Source organism: Oncorhynchus mykiss, chromosome 8 (assembly GCF_013265735.2).
Source record: "Oncorhynchus mykiss isolate Arlee chromosome 8, USDA_OmykA_1.1, whole genome shotgun sequence".
In the NCBI taxonomy this organism is placed as follows: domain Eukaryota; kingdom Metazoa; phylum Chordata; class Actinopteri; order Salmoniformes; family Salmonidae; genus Oncorhynchus; species Oncorhynchus mykiss.
Window position 1 is genome coordinate 27566284 of NC_048572.1, and position 18545 is coordinate 27584828.

Sequence of the window (18545 nt, forward strand, 5' to 3'; positions counted from 1 at the left end):
TTTCTCCTATCACAGCTGTTAAACTCTGCAACTGTTGTAAAGTCACCATTGGCCTCATGGTGAAATCACTGAGTGGTTTCCTTCCTCTCCAGCAACTGAGTTAAAAAGACACCTGTTTCTTTGTAGTGAGACTGGGTGCATTGATACACCATCCAAAGTGTAATTAATATCTTCACCATGCTCAAAGGGATATTCAATGTCAGTTTCTTTTTTTTCTCTTTCTTTTTAACCCATCTATCAATAGGTACCCTTTGCGAGGCATTCGAAAACCTCCCTGGTCTTTGTGGTTGAATCTGTTTTGAAATTCACTGTTGGAGGGACCTTACAGATAATTGTGTGTGGGGTATGGAGATGAGGGAGTCATTCAAATAGGTTAAATAGCATTTCACAGTGACTCCATGCATCTTATGTGACTTGTTTTAAATGTTTACTTGTGAACTATAGGTTTCCTATGACTTAATAGAGCAAAATGAAAAACATAATTCCATTACGAGGCGTGTGTCTGTAGGCCACAAAAAAAATCTAAATTGGTGTTAACAAAATGTGGAAAAAAATGTGAAGGGGTGTGAATACTTTCTAAAGGCACTGTTTGCTTTGTTCATAAAGACGACTAACTTTCCGTCTTCAATTCATTAACAAAACACCTACATTACCTGCCTTGATTGCACATTAAAATGGTGGGTCTGTTTTGCAATAGTTATTAAAAACCCTTCTGTGTGTAACCATCTTTCTCTCACCTATCTCAGATGTCAAGGGCTGCCACGGCCAATGTCAGAATGGAGCGACGTGTAAGGTATGCGCCCTTCTCTGGGCCTTGTGACTCGATGCCACACACACTAAATGAATAATGTAAAAAAAAAAAAATCTGCTCAACAATTTCTGTAATTATTTAATCTAAAACGTTCAACTCTGAACTATATACAGTAACAGTCAAACGTTTGCACACAGCTGCTCATTCAAGGGCTTTTCCTAATGGTTTCTATGTTCTAAATTGTAGAATAAGTGAAGACATCAAAACTATGAAATAACACATATGGAACATGTACTAACCAAAAAAGTGTTAAACAAATCGGCATGTATTTTAGATTCTTCAAAGTAGCCACCCTTTGCCTTGATGACAGCTTTGCACACTCTTGGCATTCTCTCAACCAGCTTCACCTGGAATGCTTTTCCAGCAGTCTTGAAGGAGTTCCCACATATGCTGAGTACTTGTTTGTTGCTTGACCTTCACTTTGCTGTCCAACTCGTCCCAAACCATCTCAATTGGGTTGTGGAGACCAGGTCACCCGATGCGGCACTCAATCACTCTGTGGAGGTGTGTTGGGTCATTGTCCGGTTGAAAAACAAATGATAGTCCCACTAAGTGCAGACCAGATGGGATGGTGAATTGCTGCAGAATGCTTTGGTAGTCATGCTGTTTAAGTGTTCCTTGAATTCTAAAGAAATCACTAACAGCGTCTCACAAAGACACGGCGGTTGGAAGCAAAAATCGCAAATTTGGACTCATCAGACCAAAGGACAGATTTTCACAGGTCTAATGTCCATTGCTCATCTTTCTTGGCCCAAGCAAGTCTTCTTATTATTGGTGTCCTTTAGTAGTGCAGCAATTTGGCTATGAAGGCCTGATTCACTCAGTCTCCTCTGAACAGTTGATGTATCTATTATTTGAACTCTGCAGCCCAAATAAATGCTTAAATTTCTGAGGCTGGTAACCCTAATGAACTTGTCCTCTGCAGCAAAGGTAACTCTGGGTCTTCTTTTCCTGTGGCGGTCCTCAGTTTCATCATAACGCTTGGTTTCTGCGACTGCACTTGAAGAAACTTTAGAAGTTCTTGAACTGTTCCGGATTGACTGACCTTCATGTCATGAAGTAAAGATGGACTGTTTCTCTTAGCTTATTTGAACTGTTCTTGCCATAATATGGACTTGGTCTTTTATCAAATATGGCTATCTTCTGTATACCACCCCTACCTTGTCACAACACAATTGATTGGCTCAAACGCATTAAGAAGGAAAGAAATTCCACAAATTAACTTTTAACAAGGCACACCTGTTCATTGAAATGCATTCCACGTGAAGCTGGTTGAGAGAAAGGGTGGCTACTTTGGAGAATCTCAAATATAAAATTATTTGGATTTGTTTAATTAACACTTTTTTGGTAACTACATGATTCCATATGTTTCATAGTTTTGGTGTCTTCCCTATTCTACAATGTAGGAAATGGTTAAAAAATAAAAACCCTTGAATGAGTAGGCGTGTCCAAACTTTTGACTGGTACTCTATGACCAAGAGGTAGTATGTAAATGGAGGTTAAGAAGGCTCTTAGACTGAACCCTAGAGGACATGCTCACCTAGATATCCTGTTAACCATGGATCCATATCATATACTGTCAAGTCCTTTCTTGCATTCTACTTGTCCTTTACCTGTTAGCAGGTCATACCCTTTCCTATAGGATTCTCATGTGTTAGATCTATGTCAGATATATCTATTTTCCCACCATCTCCCTTCAGGAAGGGCCCAGGGGGTACCTCTGTCAGTGCCCGTCAGGCTTTGTGGGCACGCACTGCGAGATCCAGCGGAACAGGTGTGCCAGTGGGCCCTGCCAGAACGGTGGGCGCTGCCACAGCGTTTTGGACGGCTTTGTGTGCGAGTGCCCGACCATGTTCTCCGGGGAACTGTGTGAGGTGAGCCTTTAGTTCGAAGGCCGAAGTCTCGGGACCAGTTGGTGCTGCTTTAAAGTGTTGGTCCTTTTGGTATATATGCGTGCGCACAGTCTGTTTACGGTGAGATTTAAAAACAGCGGTATGTTCTGAATTCAGTCAAAGCAAAACTCCCGCAAAAGAGAATTGACACGCACGCACTCCTAGAACTACACACACACACACAGACAGCGCTGTACTGTTTTGCTTTGACTGAACGGCAGACAGTACTGGTTGTGAGCCCAGTCCTGTACTTGGCGTAACAGGCTATAAATACGAACCCTCTTGAATGAGGCAACTCGACTATGGCCCTGTGCCCACTCAGTCACTCCAGGGCATTGAGAAGCTAAGTTTATGCCTGTCGTGGAATTGTGGCTCTATTCTTACACTCCTGTTACCATCGTGTGACATACGTATGATACTTACTACACTTGTATTGCATTGATGTGCCACAAATGCACTCCTGCTACACTAACGCAACATGCGTATGACTTCCCTATGCACTCCTGCTAAACTCAGAGCGCATACATGATGACACTATAAACTCCTACACATGTTCAACATATTGTACATATGACATTCCTATTTAGTTTCTTACAGGTACAGGAATCCCTGTGTGCAAGCGCTTGCACACTTTTTGTTGTTAGCCTAGGTAATCATAGAATTACATAGGCCTAGAATCCCTATGTCCTATGATCCCTATGGGCCTATTATAACTTAACATTATATTTTAATGTGACATAAACACAACCAGTCAATGTTTTCAAAAAATGCCCTCCTGTAGGCTACCCGTGCACTTTTGTCCACTCACAAAATGATTACAACATCCAAACAGTGCATTGTGCACTCACAATTTGATGAATGGAAAGAGACCTCTGTTACAAAACACCTACGTGTATTGTAATGACGTTTTGCGATTGTCATTAGGCCTATACTTCATACATCCACTGCTGTCCGTGCGTCTCTGTATCGGCAACTCATTTCCGCCTTGGCCAGATGTACGAGTTTTCATCGAACCACAGCGCAATTTTGAGCATATACAACCCGGTTTCAAGACAATTCGCTCAGATTTCATGTGGCTGACGTGATAATGTTAAGTAATGGCCTACAGTTTTCTTCACATTTTGTTTTAATTATTGTGATAGGCTCATGTTATACCGGTACTGCGTACCCCCACTATTAATTTTGCCAGGACGACATACCGGCTTACTTTCTCCCCTGCCTTCCTACTACACTCGTATGGCATACCTATGACAGGCCGAGGCACTGCTATGACACATCTATGCAATTGGCATGCCTGACACACAATCTCTTAGCACACCTATCCCACCCTTTTAACACCCCTATTTCCTTCTGCACACCAATTTGACTGAGTTGATTTGGGATCGGGCGTTTGAGACGTGCATTACAGGTGGTTTTGGGTGGGCTGTTTGAAAGACAGGGTGTTTAAGTGTTCTTCCTCTTCTGTGGAGGGGCTTAGATTTATGGGACTTGTCCCAGCCTTTAGCCCTCAGACCCCTCCGTTTACATCCCACACATACTTTTCATGGCCACAGCACTCAGAAGCCTTTAAACAGAACAGAATAGAATAAATACATCTCTGCCCCATCAGATAAAGTCAAATGAACAAGTTGGGTGCATTTATCTGTCTGTGTGTGCGTGTGTCTGCGCAGGCTGAGTTTGTGTCCGCGTGTGTATTAATCTGTGTGAGAGCACCATGACCAGGAGAGCACCATAACCCAAGTGGATCAGCCCACCCCGTTGCACCACACTACTGACAGACTCAGTGCCTTAAATGGCAGCGAGTTGTACCCCATGGTTTACACTGCGGTTTTTGTTGTGAATTTCCCCTACTTGATGCCCTGAGAACAGAGAAAATGTAGAAACTGGGAGCCGCTGCCATGTCACCGAGGACTATCTGGTTGAATGAAATTAATTTAAACCACGCACACACACACACACACACACACACACACACACACACACACACACACACACACACACACACACACACACACACACACACACACACACACACACACACACACACACACACACACACACACACTACCTCCACACACAGATGTGTTGGTGATCTTCAGGTACCTCTGAGCTTATGCCAGGCTTCCACAGCTTAGCCCTTTGTGTTTACCTATATACTTAAAGAATAACTTGTGTGAAGTGTTGCAAGGCCTCTCACACACTTTCTCTCTCTCCCGCACTCTCACACTCACCATTTCTGTCCATACTGGGTGGCAATGATTCATTATCTGAAGTACTTGCATAAAGTGGATAAAATAAATTAAACTAAGTACAAATGTAAAACTTGTTTGTACATGTGAATGTGTGCATGCGGCTGTGTAGTACATGTACTTGTTTGTGCATTCGTGCTTGTGTACATGCTTGCATGTGTGAACGTTCTCCTTCCCTCCCCCACAGGTCCCAGGTTGGTCTCCTTCAGACCCGTGTGAGCCAACCCCCTGTGAGAACGAGGCACCGTGCCACGCCCTAACGGGTGACTTTTACTGCGCCTGTCCCGATGGCTACGAGGGCAAGACCTGTGCCCACCTCAGGGACCACTGCAGGACCACCCCCTGCCAAGGTAGAACCACACACAGTGACTGATTCTGGACCGGTTTTTGTTTTATTCCCTATACATAATGCCCGACTGGAAATTGAAAAGGCTGATTCCAAATCAGTTACTAAGATTGAACTTGCCAGAGCCCCAGAGTATTATGAAGTTTCCCCAAGACTCAGGTCTTGGGTCAGTTTTTTTTGCATTTCCCCCCACTAATAGGTGAAGCTGATTTTTTTTTTTTAAATTTTAGATCTGTACCTGGGGGAACTAGACACCGGATCAGGTAGAGGCAGACACCTCATTCATCCCTCCTGTTTTTTTTCCTCTCAGTAATTGACAGCTGCACCATTGTCGTGGCGACCAATGACTCCGCGGGCGGCTTTCGTCACATCTCGTCCAACGTGTGTGGCCCCCGGGGACGCTGTATCAGCCAGCCCCGCGGCAACTTCACCTGCTCCTGTGACTCCGGCTTCAGCGGCACCTATTGCCACGAAAGTACGTACCAGTGTGTGTCTTTCTCTGTCGGTCCGCATGGCTGCCATCTGTCTGTTCTTGTGACCAGTAGGCTTGGGCAATTTTTTAATTTTTATTTCACCTTGATTTAACCAGGTAAGCTAGTTGAGAACAAGTTCTCATTTACAACTGCGACCTGGCCAAGGTAAAGCAAAGCAGTGCGACACAAACAACAGAGTTACACATGGAATAAACAACAATAACACAATAGGGGGGGAAAAGAACGTCTATATACAGTGTGAGCATATGACGTGAGGAGGTAATGCAATAAATAGGCCATAGTATAGCGAAGTAATTACAATTTAGCAAATTAACACGAGTGATAGATGAGCAGATGGTGATGTGCAAGTGGAAATACTGGTGTGCAAAAGAGCAGAAAAGTAAATAACTTTTATACTGTATAACAATACCTCGTTATACAGTATATGAAAGTGTTAAGTGCTTATAACTATATCCAGCACAGGGCTCCAGCTATGCACTTGGATTGTTAACTTACTAGCTAAGTAGCTAGATGTCAAGATCAAGCTTCTTGGCTAAAGCAGAGACCTTCAGTCCCCTCCCTGGATCAAGAGCCCTATTGGCTAAATTGTTTAGTGTGTCAAAAATAAAGAATTTATCCCCTTGTGTGCACTTCCGGTAATACCTTATTCCCCAGTATGGTACAGATACGGTATGACGGTTTGAAAATCAAGATGCCACCCAAACTTAGACCAGGGCTTCAGTCGCATTTACTACCACAAGAGTATATCTGTCTGTCTCCTGTCTTTGTCTGTATGTCTTTTCATGTGACCTGGGCTTCAGTGGCCAGGGTTGGGGTCAATTCCACAAATTCAATTCCAATTAGCTTTTCTTACCCTGAGTAGTTCAATTGAGTAAATTCATTTAATTCAATATTCTGCAACAAAAATTAATTCAATTCAATTCCCTCTTGACCCATTCCCTGAATTTCAATTCCTTTACTTCTTTCAACTCAAGCCAAACTCAACCCAACTACCTCAATGCATGGCAAGTTTGAAAGACTTGACCTCTACACATTTTGGGGTAATATTCCTGGAAACCTTAAATGCACCCTGAATTACACTTTTCAGGAAGTTTGTATAACCTAAAATATATAAAACAATACAATGTGTTTCGTATTAAAACATAATCATAAAGCTGTAAAACATTATCAATATTAAACTATCCTATGGGAAAGCTGAATAAAGATGTCATTTTTTTTTTGCACATCTGTTATTAGGCATATCTATTGACTAAGTAAAAGCTGTTTTAATTTGAACAGTATGGGAAAATGCTGTAAATGCAAAATACTTCCCCACTGGAGACCAGGTTTCAATTCCTGTCTGTACCTTTCATTCAATGACTCCCTCTTTATTCTCACCCAATCTGTTTATCTAAATTAAGCAAAAATACGAAAGGTAGAGTGGAATTCTACTCTACTATTATTATTATTATTATTATTATTATTATTATTATTATTATTATTATTATTATTATTTTTTTTTATTTTTTTTTTTTTAAATGAAAGTATTAACAGACATTGGTCACTAAACATTTGTGGAATTTACTTTTAGTCTGTGTAAATCTTAATACAGGGTATACATAAATCAACAAGACAGTAACTTCACACATGTAGCTGTGGAGGGGGCGTTGTGTGCATGTGTGTGAGATGGGAGCGAGCAGACGGAGGGGGAGAGAGAGAACGCCAAGGAAACTCGGCTACAGCCAAGACTAGCCAACTTGAAGCAGCCACAATGTTATTTATTACCCCATATAACAGTGCATGTCTTAACTGGGGTAGCCTAGGGAAGCTAGCTAAGCCAGCTATAGCTTGCTAGGCCAATTGAGGCTACATTCTGCGCTCCCCCCCAACCTCATTCCGATTTAAAAACCTACCGGTTTGCTTGTTGTAGCCTACTCCTCATTTCTCAAACTTTTTAATTCTGTAATTTTACTCTGTCTTGCATTGTTTTAGTGAACTCACTCCACTTGCTACACGTTGAGCGTCTTTGCCGATTTTGATTGGCCAACATAAACAACAAGCTACACACCTGAAAGCTACCGGTTATCTACCTGTCTTCTTATGGGGTGCACATCATAAACTTCATTTTGAAGGTTTGTTTTATTAAATTAATCATTTGAAATGTTATGGTAAATGGATATTTTATTTATTAATAAAATACTTCAGTGTTAAGAGGCTTATAATTATAAATTGTATAGTATTATTAGTATTTGAATACAAAAGTCTGTTTGGCTATTCAAATAACCATGCACATCCCTATTACATCCGTTATTGAAATGGTTGTACTGATTTTTAATTTTCCATACCTTCAACATGAGGTGAATGTTGTACTTTCCCAATTCCTAGATATTCTCTCTCTGATTGGATTCCAATTGGAATTAAACTGATCTCCGTAAACTAGCACAATGTTTTATGCAAGCCTGCGTTGTATTAAGGCAGTGGTCTTCAACTTGTTTTTGCCAAGGTACCCCCTCCCAGGCAAACCGGTAACCCAGGGACCCCCAACATACGTAATAAAACATTTTACTTATCAGGTGAATGATAATGGAAAGGACAAGTAATCAACACTTTAAAATTGATTTATTTGGTAGATCGTTTATTATCTTGACCTCCCCACATAATTGGAAGAGGAAGTGTGTAAACTCTTAACACAGCCTATTAGCTAGAAAGGGAACTCCGAACACTTTCGCTTAGAGCAGCTGTTTAGCTGGTTAAACAAATGTTAGCCATGTGTTGGCAACCATTTAGTTTTCAAGTCAAGAAAGTTACCAGCAACTAGCAATAGATTGTAACACCAGATAATGTGATTTAACCCCCCCCCACCAAAAAAAACAAAATTGGTATCCATTATACTGGGAATTACAGGTTAGGTACGGTTTTGTGTAGCATGGAGAATTGTTGACCTACCTTAACTTGGCGGTACGATCTTTGTCCTTGATTCGTGGAAACAGGAGTCTCAATGTCATTGTCCAGTTGCAGGGGGGGTCTGTTTATGAATTCAGAAAAGTGTTCTGTAATTAAAATGAATCGTTTTTTTGCTCCATGAAGTAGTCCAACAATGTGTGACCGCCACCATCTTGTGTATTTCAAGTCTTCTCTCAATCTGTAGCTAGCCAGCAGCACTTGCCGCACTGGTAGCCTATTCGCTATGTCAGATACTTCAGTGAGTGTAATTTGCTCAATTAGGATCTCATTTACTATTGTAGGTACAGTTCCTTCAAAATATTAATACCACTTGATTTTTTTTCAACATTTTATAGCCAGAATGCACAATGTATTAAATGTAATGTGTTTTAGTCACTGTCCTACACACCATAATGTCAAAGTGGAATTGTTTTTTTTATTTTTTATTATGTTTACAAATAGTCCATAAGTATTCAACCCTGTTATTGTGGCAAGCCTAAATACGTTCAGGAGTAAAATGTAACAAGTCATGTAAGTTGCGTTGACTCACTCTGTGTGCTATAAGTGTTTAACATGATTTTTTGAGATTACTTAATCTCTGTGCCCCATACACACACTTATCTGTAAGGTCCCTTAGTCAAACAATCCATTTCAAACACTGATTCAACCACAAAGACCAGGGTGGTTTTCCAATGCCTCGCAAAGAAGGGCACAGATTACATTTTTATTTTTTTAAAGCAGACAATGATTATCCCTTTGAGCATGGTGAAGTTATTAATTACACTTTGGGTGGTGTATCAATGCACCCAGTCACTACAAAGATACAGGTGTCCTTCCTAACTCAGTTGCTGGAGAGGAAGGAAACCGGTCAGGGATTTCACCATGAGGCCAATGGTGACTTTAAAACAGTTGCAGAATTTAATGGTTGTGATAGGAGAAACTGAGGATGGATTAACATTGTAGTTACTCCACAATACTAACATAATTGACAGTGAATATAAGGGAGCTTGTACAGAATAAAAATATCCCAAAACATGCATGCTGTTTGCAACAAGACACTAAAGTAATGCGGCAAAATAATTCACTTTTCATCCTGAATACAAAGTGTTACTGCGTACCACTCCATATTTGCAAGCATAGTGGTGGCTACATCATGTTATGGGTATGCTTGTAATCGTTAAGGACTGGAGCTAAGCACAGGCAAAGTCCTAGAGGAAAACCTGGTTGTTTGTTTCCACCAGACAATGGGAGATGACTTCACCTTACAGCAGGACAATAACCTAAAAACACAAGGCCAAATCTACCCTGGAGTGGCTTACCAGGAAGACGGTGGATGAATTACAGTTTTGACTTAAATCGGCTTGAAAATCTATGGCAAGACCTGAAAATGGTTGTCCAGCAATGATCAACAACCAATGTGACAGAGCTGGATGTTTTTAATAGAATAATGGGCAGATGTTGCACAGTCCAGGTGTGGAAAGCTCTTAGAGACTTACCCAGAAAGACTCACAGCTGTAATCGCTGCCAAAGGTGAATCTAACATGTATTGACTCAGGGTTGAATACGTATCTAATAAGATCTATTGGTTTAATTGTATTTATTTTTTTACAAGATCTTATTAAACAATGACAGTTTTGTATATATCGTTCACAAAAAAACGACAATTAAATCAGTTTTTAATAGCACTTTGTAACACTGTGCAAAAAGTCAAGGGGTGTGTACTTTCTGACGGCACTATGTAATTCAAAATGTGTATTCTGTTGCTAGCGATATTCATAAAAACATTGAAATAACATTAGTATTTAACTGCAATTTCAAAAATTATAATCAAGTTTTTGATGTTAAAATCGTATTTTTTTAAATTCCATTCCAAGCATGGTTTTCTTCAATTCTAATTTTCAGTGGCACCTACTGCCAATAGTATATACATTTGAGACATGAAGTCTTAACCAGGTGACAGCCTGAAAATGATGTTTTCTGGATTGACTACACTATATCTAGCTGAAGCTGGAGACTCACATCTCCCTCACTAACTTTAAGCACCAGCTGTCAGACCAGATCACTGCACCTGTACATAGCTCATATGTAAATAGCCCATCCAACTACCTCATCCCCATACTGTTATCTATTTATTTATTTTTGCTCCTTTGCACCCCAGTATGTCTACTTGCACACATCTTCTGCACATCTATCACTCCAGTGTTTAATTGCTATATTGTAATTATTTCGCCACTATGGCCTATTTATTGCCTTATCTCCGTTATCCTTCCTCATTTGCACACACTGTATATAGACTTTTTCTACTGTATTATTGACTGTATGTTTGTTCCATGTGAAACTGTGTTGCACTGCTTTGCTTTATCTTGGCCAGGTCGCAGTTGTAAATGAGAACTTGTTCTCAACTAGCCTTCCTGGTTAAATAAAGGTTAAAAAAATATATATCTAACCACAAATTTGAAAAATTACAGCAATTCTTCTGGTCGCTAAAAAAGCTGTTAACGTCCTTATACATCCGGTATACAACCTGACCATGATGGCAGAAGATTACAATGTCTTATAATAATGCAACCAGTTTTTCCAGCTGGACACTCTTTCTGCCTGTCTGACAGCCCGCCTAACTGGGTACCTCAGTCTGGGTAGAAGTTCTCAGATTTAAACATCGCTTCCTGAGGATCTCATTCAGTGGGTGTGGCAACCACTCTAGTCTAGGGCTATGTCCTAATTATTTTTCCTTCTTACCAAAGTGTTTTTGTTCAATTCCTTTCACTGATTTGCAAGAGAACTAGTGTAGACTAGTATAATAAATGTGGTGGAAACTCCCACTAGCCCGTGCATCCACTAATCCAATGCTTTTAGATTTGTGGGAAGTAGTGAATGAGTGCACACTTCAGGACAAAGCAGATGTTATTGGGACATGTCTCCCTTGTAAAAGAGGTCTGCTGACCCAGTTGTTCCCAAACCGGGGTTTGTGGCGGTACTGCAAGGGTCTGCTGCCAGAATTTTATTTAAATTTTTTACATGTAATTATTTTGTTTAAATAAATATTGCTGGGAACTACAGATTTAACAGATTTGGCCAAGCGTTTTGTGAAATAAATTGAGGGTGAAAACTTTGCAATGTAATATAGTTAATCTACAATATATGCTACCCTTAGATGCACAACAGGGCCTGGGAGGCTCACAGGGATCCACAATACTCATCATTGATCCAGTTTTCAACTCAACATTTTTAGGGCATACAAGAAGTATTATTTTCAGCGTAAATGCACTGCAATTTTAGCTTTAAAACTGCTGAATTCTCACCATGCTCGGAGGTCCCTGATGAATTTGCTATAACAAAAGGGGTCCCAGGCCCAAATAGTTTGAAAACCCCTGTTCTGACCTCAATGGGATTTCCTGGATAAATAAAGGCAAAAAACTAGAATGCTTATTTTTCTATTTTAGACGTGAACGACTGTGTGAGTAGCCCGTGTCGGAACGGAGGCACCTGCATCGATGGGGTCAACTCCTTCCAGTGCTTCTGTCCTGATGGGTGGGAGGGCCGGCTCTGTGACCTTAGTAAGTTAAAGCTCCTTTTTCTCCTCCTACTTTTTGTATCCTCCTGCTCCAATTATTTTTTCTTCCTACCCTTTCCCACTGTCGTTCTTCTCCTACTCCGATCTTCTCATCTTCCTCGTCTTTTTCCTCTTCACCATACTACTCTTCCTCCCCTTTCTCCATCTTCCTTTCCCTCCCATTCACCTCCTCCTTATAACACAGCCATTGACATTTTATTTTCCTTTCCTTACTTCCTCCTCAGATGTGAACGAGTGCAACCGTAACCCGTGTAAGAATGGTGGCTTCTGTGTGGATCTGGTCAACGACTTCTACTGCGAGTGTACCAACAACTGGAAGGGCAAGACCTGCCACTCCCGTAAGTGTGTGTAGGGCTCGACATTAACGCTTGCCCAGGGCAAGTTAAAAAGAATAAAATAAACATTCAGGCAAACAGATTATAGATTTATGTTGTATGAATGGACAAGAAGAAAAAAAATCTATGAATCAAACAATTAGGCTACTCTGAATGAAAGCGGATCCAAGTGTCATCCAGATATTATTTTATGAAGCGTTTCCTAGCATCATTCATAGGGTTGCAAAATTCTGGTAATCTTTCCAAAATCAAGAACTCCCGGTAAGAAGATTCAGGAGAGAATAAGTAGGAAATGTGGAATTATGCTAAAATTCATATAATTTTGCTACCCTAGTCACACAATAATTCTCACAATTCTCAATCATCCTTTTTGTCTACGGTGTTAAACCTTTTTGGGGGCGGGGGGGATAAATAACTTGAGCTTTCTGACAAGTAAAAAATCTGTCCTACTTGTCTGAAGGACAAGTGGATAAAAAAAAGGTAATGTCAAGCCCTGCAGTGTCTGCGTGTGCGCTAATCAGATGTGTTGAATGAAATGAAATGAATTGCATAATTTAAATTGAACAGACCGAGGTCTATTGGGTCTAAGCATCTTCGGGATGACATCTAAAATGTGTGCGCACACAGGTGAGAGTCAGTGTGACGCCAACACCTGCAGTAACGGGGGCACCTGCTATGACCACGGGGACGCTTTCCGCTGTGCCTGCCCCCCTGGGAGGGGCGGCAGTACCTGTAACACAGGTGAGGGGGGGGGGGGGGTGTGTGTGTGTGTGTGTGCTTTTATGCATTATTTGAATATCTCTCTGTATCCCCGTCTGTCTCGTCTCTATCGATTCAATGTATTCAGTCTGTATCATATCATCATCTCACCACATTATTATTATTTTTGTCGTTGTCCCTTCCACTCCAGCCAAGAACAGCATGTGTGTGTCCAGCCCCTGCTCCAACGGAGGCACCTGTGTGGGAGGCGGCGACTCCTTCACCTGCATCTGCAAAGAGGGCTGGGAGGGCCCCACCTGCGCCCAAAGTAAGTCGCAGTTTACATCCCACCGCTGCTACCAGTGTATCCCACTGCTGCCACCAGTGTCGCACAGAGGCTACGTCTTCACTTATTTGAAAGGAAATGACTGGTATAAGAAATATGGTGGAAACTCCCCCCTAGGCCACACCACCAATCCAATGCTTTTAGATTTGTTTGAAGTAGTGAACGAGTGTACACTTCAAGATAAACAAAACCCAGAGTTTTTCCTCAGCGCCTCAATTTTACTCCTGCACATGTCCATGTAGATATGTCTATTTCAAGGGCCTCGTCCTGACTCGAATGCACTTATGCAACTAAAGATTTTGCCATTTTAGATAGATATTTTTTTTAAAGCATGGTTTTCACTTTCTTATGGCTTTATCTTGTATTTTTCTCCAGACACCAACGACTGTAACCCTCACCCCTGGTACGTGCATTTCCTTCTCTCCTCCCTCTTTGTCATGCCCTTTCTCTGTTTTGACCCTCCCTTTTGCTGTACAACAACCACCATGAATTGTCTCAACGCCCCCCCCAGCTCGTAAAATACAGGAAAGATGTTCCTTAATCCGAAACCCAGCGTTGGTTTTAAATGAACGGGAGGGGACAATGGAGGCTCTAGGGGCCTTAAATGAGTCCCCCCCACCTCCCCCATATAGGAACAACGGGGGAGCAACCTCTCCTCTACCTCCCCTTCTCTTCTCCTGCCCTCCCCTCCATTCTTCACTGCTGACCTAGGGAGCACAAGGAGGGGAAGGAGGCTTGAAGGGGTTGGATTGAGGAGTGGGGGGTAGATATTAGCATTTGAAAGGTGTGTATTGATGAGCAGAATTTAGCCTTTGTGACTTGGATCCCAACACACACACTTGCACTCTCTCCCCTCTTTGCTGTTATGTATGAGATGAGTCAAGACGGGTACGCTCTGTTTAGGGCTATCTAACCTCATGCTCACTGTTCTCACACTTTCTCTTCCCTCTTTCTTTTTTCCGTCCCTCGATCTTTACAGCTACAACGGTGGTATCTGTGTGGACGGTGTCAACTGGTTTCGATGTGAGTGTGCCCCCGGGTTCGCCGGACCGGACTGTCGTATCAGTAAGTCACAATACGGTTATCCAAAACATCTTGGAGCAAACACGCTGCTTATGCTCATTGAAATGTCCAGTGTAGCAGGCCTTTGACTCACACACACCAATGCATCAACTACCCGAGCTGTCGGACACCACAAACGTAACCATGACAATGACAGAAAGAACAGGGGGGCGACACGTCCCTTTGACCTATTGGGGAGTAGAGGTCATCCTTCCTCTTTTCCTCCCTCGGCGCGCACACACACACGTACATACTCTCACACACACGCAAACTATCTTTCTGTCTTTCAGGCACACGCACGCACATAAACTGAGTAGATTAATTATTCAATGACCCTGAAATTTCTATCTCCTCTCTCGCCTTTGTCAGATGACTAGTGGTTGTCTTTCATTCAGACTTTTACACAGTTTTTCTCACACTGGCTAGGCTAGGCAAAAGATCAGATGCTCTTCTAACATTGTGGCATATTAGACATCCAAATAACCAAGAAACTGTTAGAATTTTGTCAGCGTTAAAGAGTGACTGCCCCTAAAAAGCATCTTCTCATTTTGAAAACTGCCAATGTGGCATAAATGAGTCAAACATTTTATTATAGTGTCCAAATGGACTACAAAGTGTAAATAGGAGTATTTTGGTCATAAAGTCAGATTTATGAGATAGGAAAACATTGTATATCATGGAATGAAGGGCACTGTAACATTTTTCCTTTGGTTGGGTTTATTTTAATCCTGCCCACAGCTGATAGGTCCCAAATGATCATCAATTCAATCTAATAGTAATGCCCATGGTTAATTTTGTTTGACATTCAATATCCCTATGGGGCTGGTTGGGGACCATCAGTCAATTACCCCACGTACATGCAACAATATTTTAAAGTCAATAGCTCCAAATTTCAATGACTTAAGCATTTAATGAGAAATTAAATATGTCCAACATGTAAATATTGTTTAGTTTACATTGTAATTTATTGACTCTCCCTAACTAGCCTCAGGTGGGCTTTCCAATATCAAACCAATTTTGCCATGGTCGAACTGCAACCAGCTGAAGATAATTGGCGAAAGAAGTTGGCTAGCACTAGCTAGCCAATGCGACTTTAAGACTCAAGACTTGGTTAAACTGTCAAGTTATCTAGAATGGTGAATGACTGGGTACTGTTTTTGCAGAGGGAATGTAAAAATGCATGCCACATCCGAACACACACGAGATCCCCACGTTAAAACACAACTTTAATTTGGCTTCAGTCATGGCCTTTGAATTTCTTAATGACTAAGCCAGAAAAATGACTCATTGCCCGCGCAAATATTTATAGATTCTTAATTCCTTTACTTGAGATGTGTGTATTGTTGTGAAATTGTTAGGTATTACTGCACTGTTGGAGCTAGAAAGACAAGCATTTCGCTACACCCACAATAACATCTGCTAAACACATGTACAGTTGAAGTCGGAAGTTTACATACATTTAAACTCAGTTTTTCACAATTCCTGACACTTAATCCAAGTTAAAATACCCTGTTTTAGGTCAGTTAGGATCACCACTTTATTTTAAGAATGTGAAATGTCAGAATAATAGTAGTGATTTTTATTTCTTTCATCACATTCTCAGTGGGTCAGAAGTTTACATACACTCAATTAGTATTTGTTAGCATTGCCTTTTTAAATTGTTGCGTCAAATGTTTTGGGTAGCCTTCCACAAGCGTCCCACAATAAATTGGGTGAATTTTGGCCTATTCCTCCTGACAGAGCTGGTGTAACTATGTCAGGTTTGTAGGCCTCGTTGCTCGCACATGCTTTTTCAGTTCTGCCCACACATTTTCTATAGGATTGAGGTCAGGGCTTTGTGATGGCCACTCCAATACCTTGACTTTGTTGTCCTTAAGCCATTTTGCCACAACTTTGGAAGTATGTATGGGGTATTTGTCCATTTGGAAGACCCATTTGTAACCAAGCTTTAACTTCCTATCTGATGTCTTGAGATTTTGCTTCAATATATCCACATAATTTACCTCCCTCATGATGCCATCTATTTTGTGAAGTGCACCAGTCCCTCCTGTAGCAAAGCACCCCACAACATGATGCTGCCAACCCCCGTGCTTCACGGTTGGGATGGTGCTCTTCGGCTTGCAAGCCTCAATATCCTTGATATTGAACTTGTTTTACTGTGGATATAGATACTTTTGTGCCTGTTTCCTCCAGCATTTTCACAAGGTCCTTTGCTGCTGTTCTGGGATTGATTTGCACTTTTCACACAAGTACGTTCATCTCTAGGAGACAACGCGTCTCCTTTTTCGGTATGGCTGCGTGGTCCCATGATGTTTATACTTAAATACTACTGTTTGTACAGATGAATGTGGTACCTTCAGGTGTTTGAAAATTGCTCCCAAGGATGAACCAGACTTGTGGAGGTCTACAATTTTGGAGGTCTTGGCTGATTTCTTTTGATTTTCCCCTGATGTCAGAGGCACTGAGTTTGAAGGTAGGCCTTGAAATACATCCACAGGTACACCTCCAATTGACTCAAATGATGTCAATTAGCCTATCAGAAGCTTCTAAAGCCATGACATCATTTTTTGGAATTTTCCAAGCTGTTTAAAGGCACAGTCAATTTAGTGACCCACTGGAATTGTGATAGTTTGTTGGAAAAATGACTTGTCATGCCCAAAGTATGTCCGGACCAACTTGCCAAAACTATAGGTTGTTAACAAGAAATTTGTGGAGAGGTTGAAAAATGAGTTTAATGACTCCAACCTAAGTGTATGTAAACTTATGACTTCAACTGTGTGTGACAAATAAAATTATTTGATTTATTTCAGCCCCCTTTTAACCGTCCTTTAAGTGCCTTGTCTCAATGATACGTAGCCACCTAAAATCGGCCAACGTCAAAACAATGTTGAATTTGTCGGCACCAATCTCTTATGGACAGACCTATGTAAACAGAACTAAACTCAGCAAAAAAAGTAACTTCCCTTTTTCAGGACCCTGTCTTTCAAAGGTAAATCATAAAAATCCATAACTTCACATATCTTCATTGTAAAGAGTTTAAACACTGTTTCCCATGCTTGTTCAATGAACCATAAACAATGAATGAACATGCACCTGTGGAACGGTCGTTAAGACACTAACAGCTTACAGGTAGGCAATTGAGGTCACCGTTATGAAAACTTAGGACACCGAAGGACACACCTTTCTACTGACTTTGAAAAACACCAAAAGAAAGATGCCCAGGTTCCCTGCTCATCTGTGTTAACGTGCCTTTGGCATGCTGCAAGGAGGCATGAGGACTGTAGATGTGGCCAGGGCAATAAATTGCAATGTCCGTACTGCGAGATGCCTAAGACAGCACTACAGGGAGACAGGACGGACAGCTGATGGTCCTCGCAGTGGCAGACCACGTAACAACACCTGCACAGGATTGGTACATCCGAACATCACAACTGCGGGACAGGTACAGGATGGCAACAACTGCTCGAATTAACACCAGGACAATCCCTCCATCAGTTCTCAAACTGTCCGTAATAGGCTGAGAGAGGCTGGACTGAGGGCTAGTAGGCCTGTTGTAAGGCAGGTCCTCACCAGACATCTCCGGCAACAACGTCACCTATGGGCACAAACCCACTGTCGCTGGACCAGACAGGACTGGCAAAAAGTACCCTTCACTGACGAGTCGCAGTTTTGTCTCACCAGGGGTGATGGTCGGATTCGCGTTTATCATTGAAGGAATGAGCATTACATTGAGTCCTGTACTCTGCAGTGGGATCGATTTTGGAGGTGGAGGGTCCGTCATGGTCTGGGGCGGTGTCACAGTATCATCGGACTGA

At 41.6% G+C, this 18545-nt stretch overlaps 1 protein-coding gene across 2 annotated transcripts in view; it reads left to right on the top strand.

Moving 5' to 3' along the window:
• The window catches only part of jag2b (jagged canonical Notch ligand 2b), a 104004-nt gene that overhangs the window by 68123 nt on the left and 17336 nt on the right, over positions 1-18545 (top strand). For both annotated transcript variants that reach the window (XM_021612192.2, XM_021612194.2), the window contains 10 exons: positions 747-793; positions 2512-2685; positions 5140-5302; positions 5609-5773; positions 12158-12271; positions 12513-12626; positions 13251-13364; positions 13534-13650; positions 14044-14071; positions 14648-14733. In XM_021612192.2, the coding sequence (XP_021467867.1) occupies positions 747-793; positions 2512-2685; positions 5140-5302; positions 5609-5773; positions 12158-12271; positions 12513-12626; positions 13251-13364; positions 13534-13650; positions 14044-14071; positions 14648-14733 (1122 nt within the window). The remainder of the gene's footprint in view (positions 1-746; positions 794-2511; positions 2686-5139; positions 5303-5608; positions 5774-12157; positions 12272-12512; positions 12627-13250; positions 13365-13533; positions 13651-14043; positions 14072-14647; positions 14734-18545) is intronic.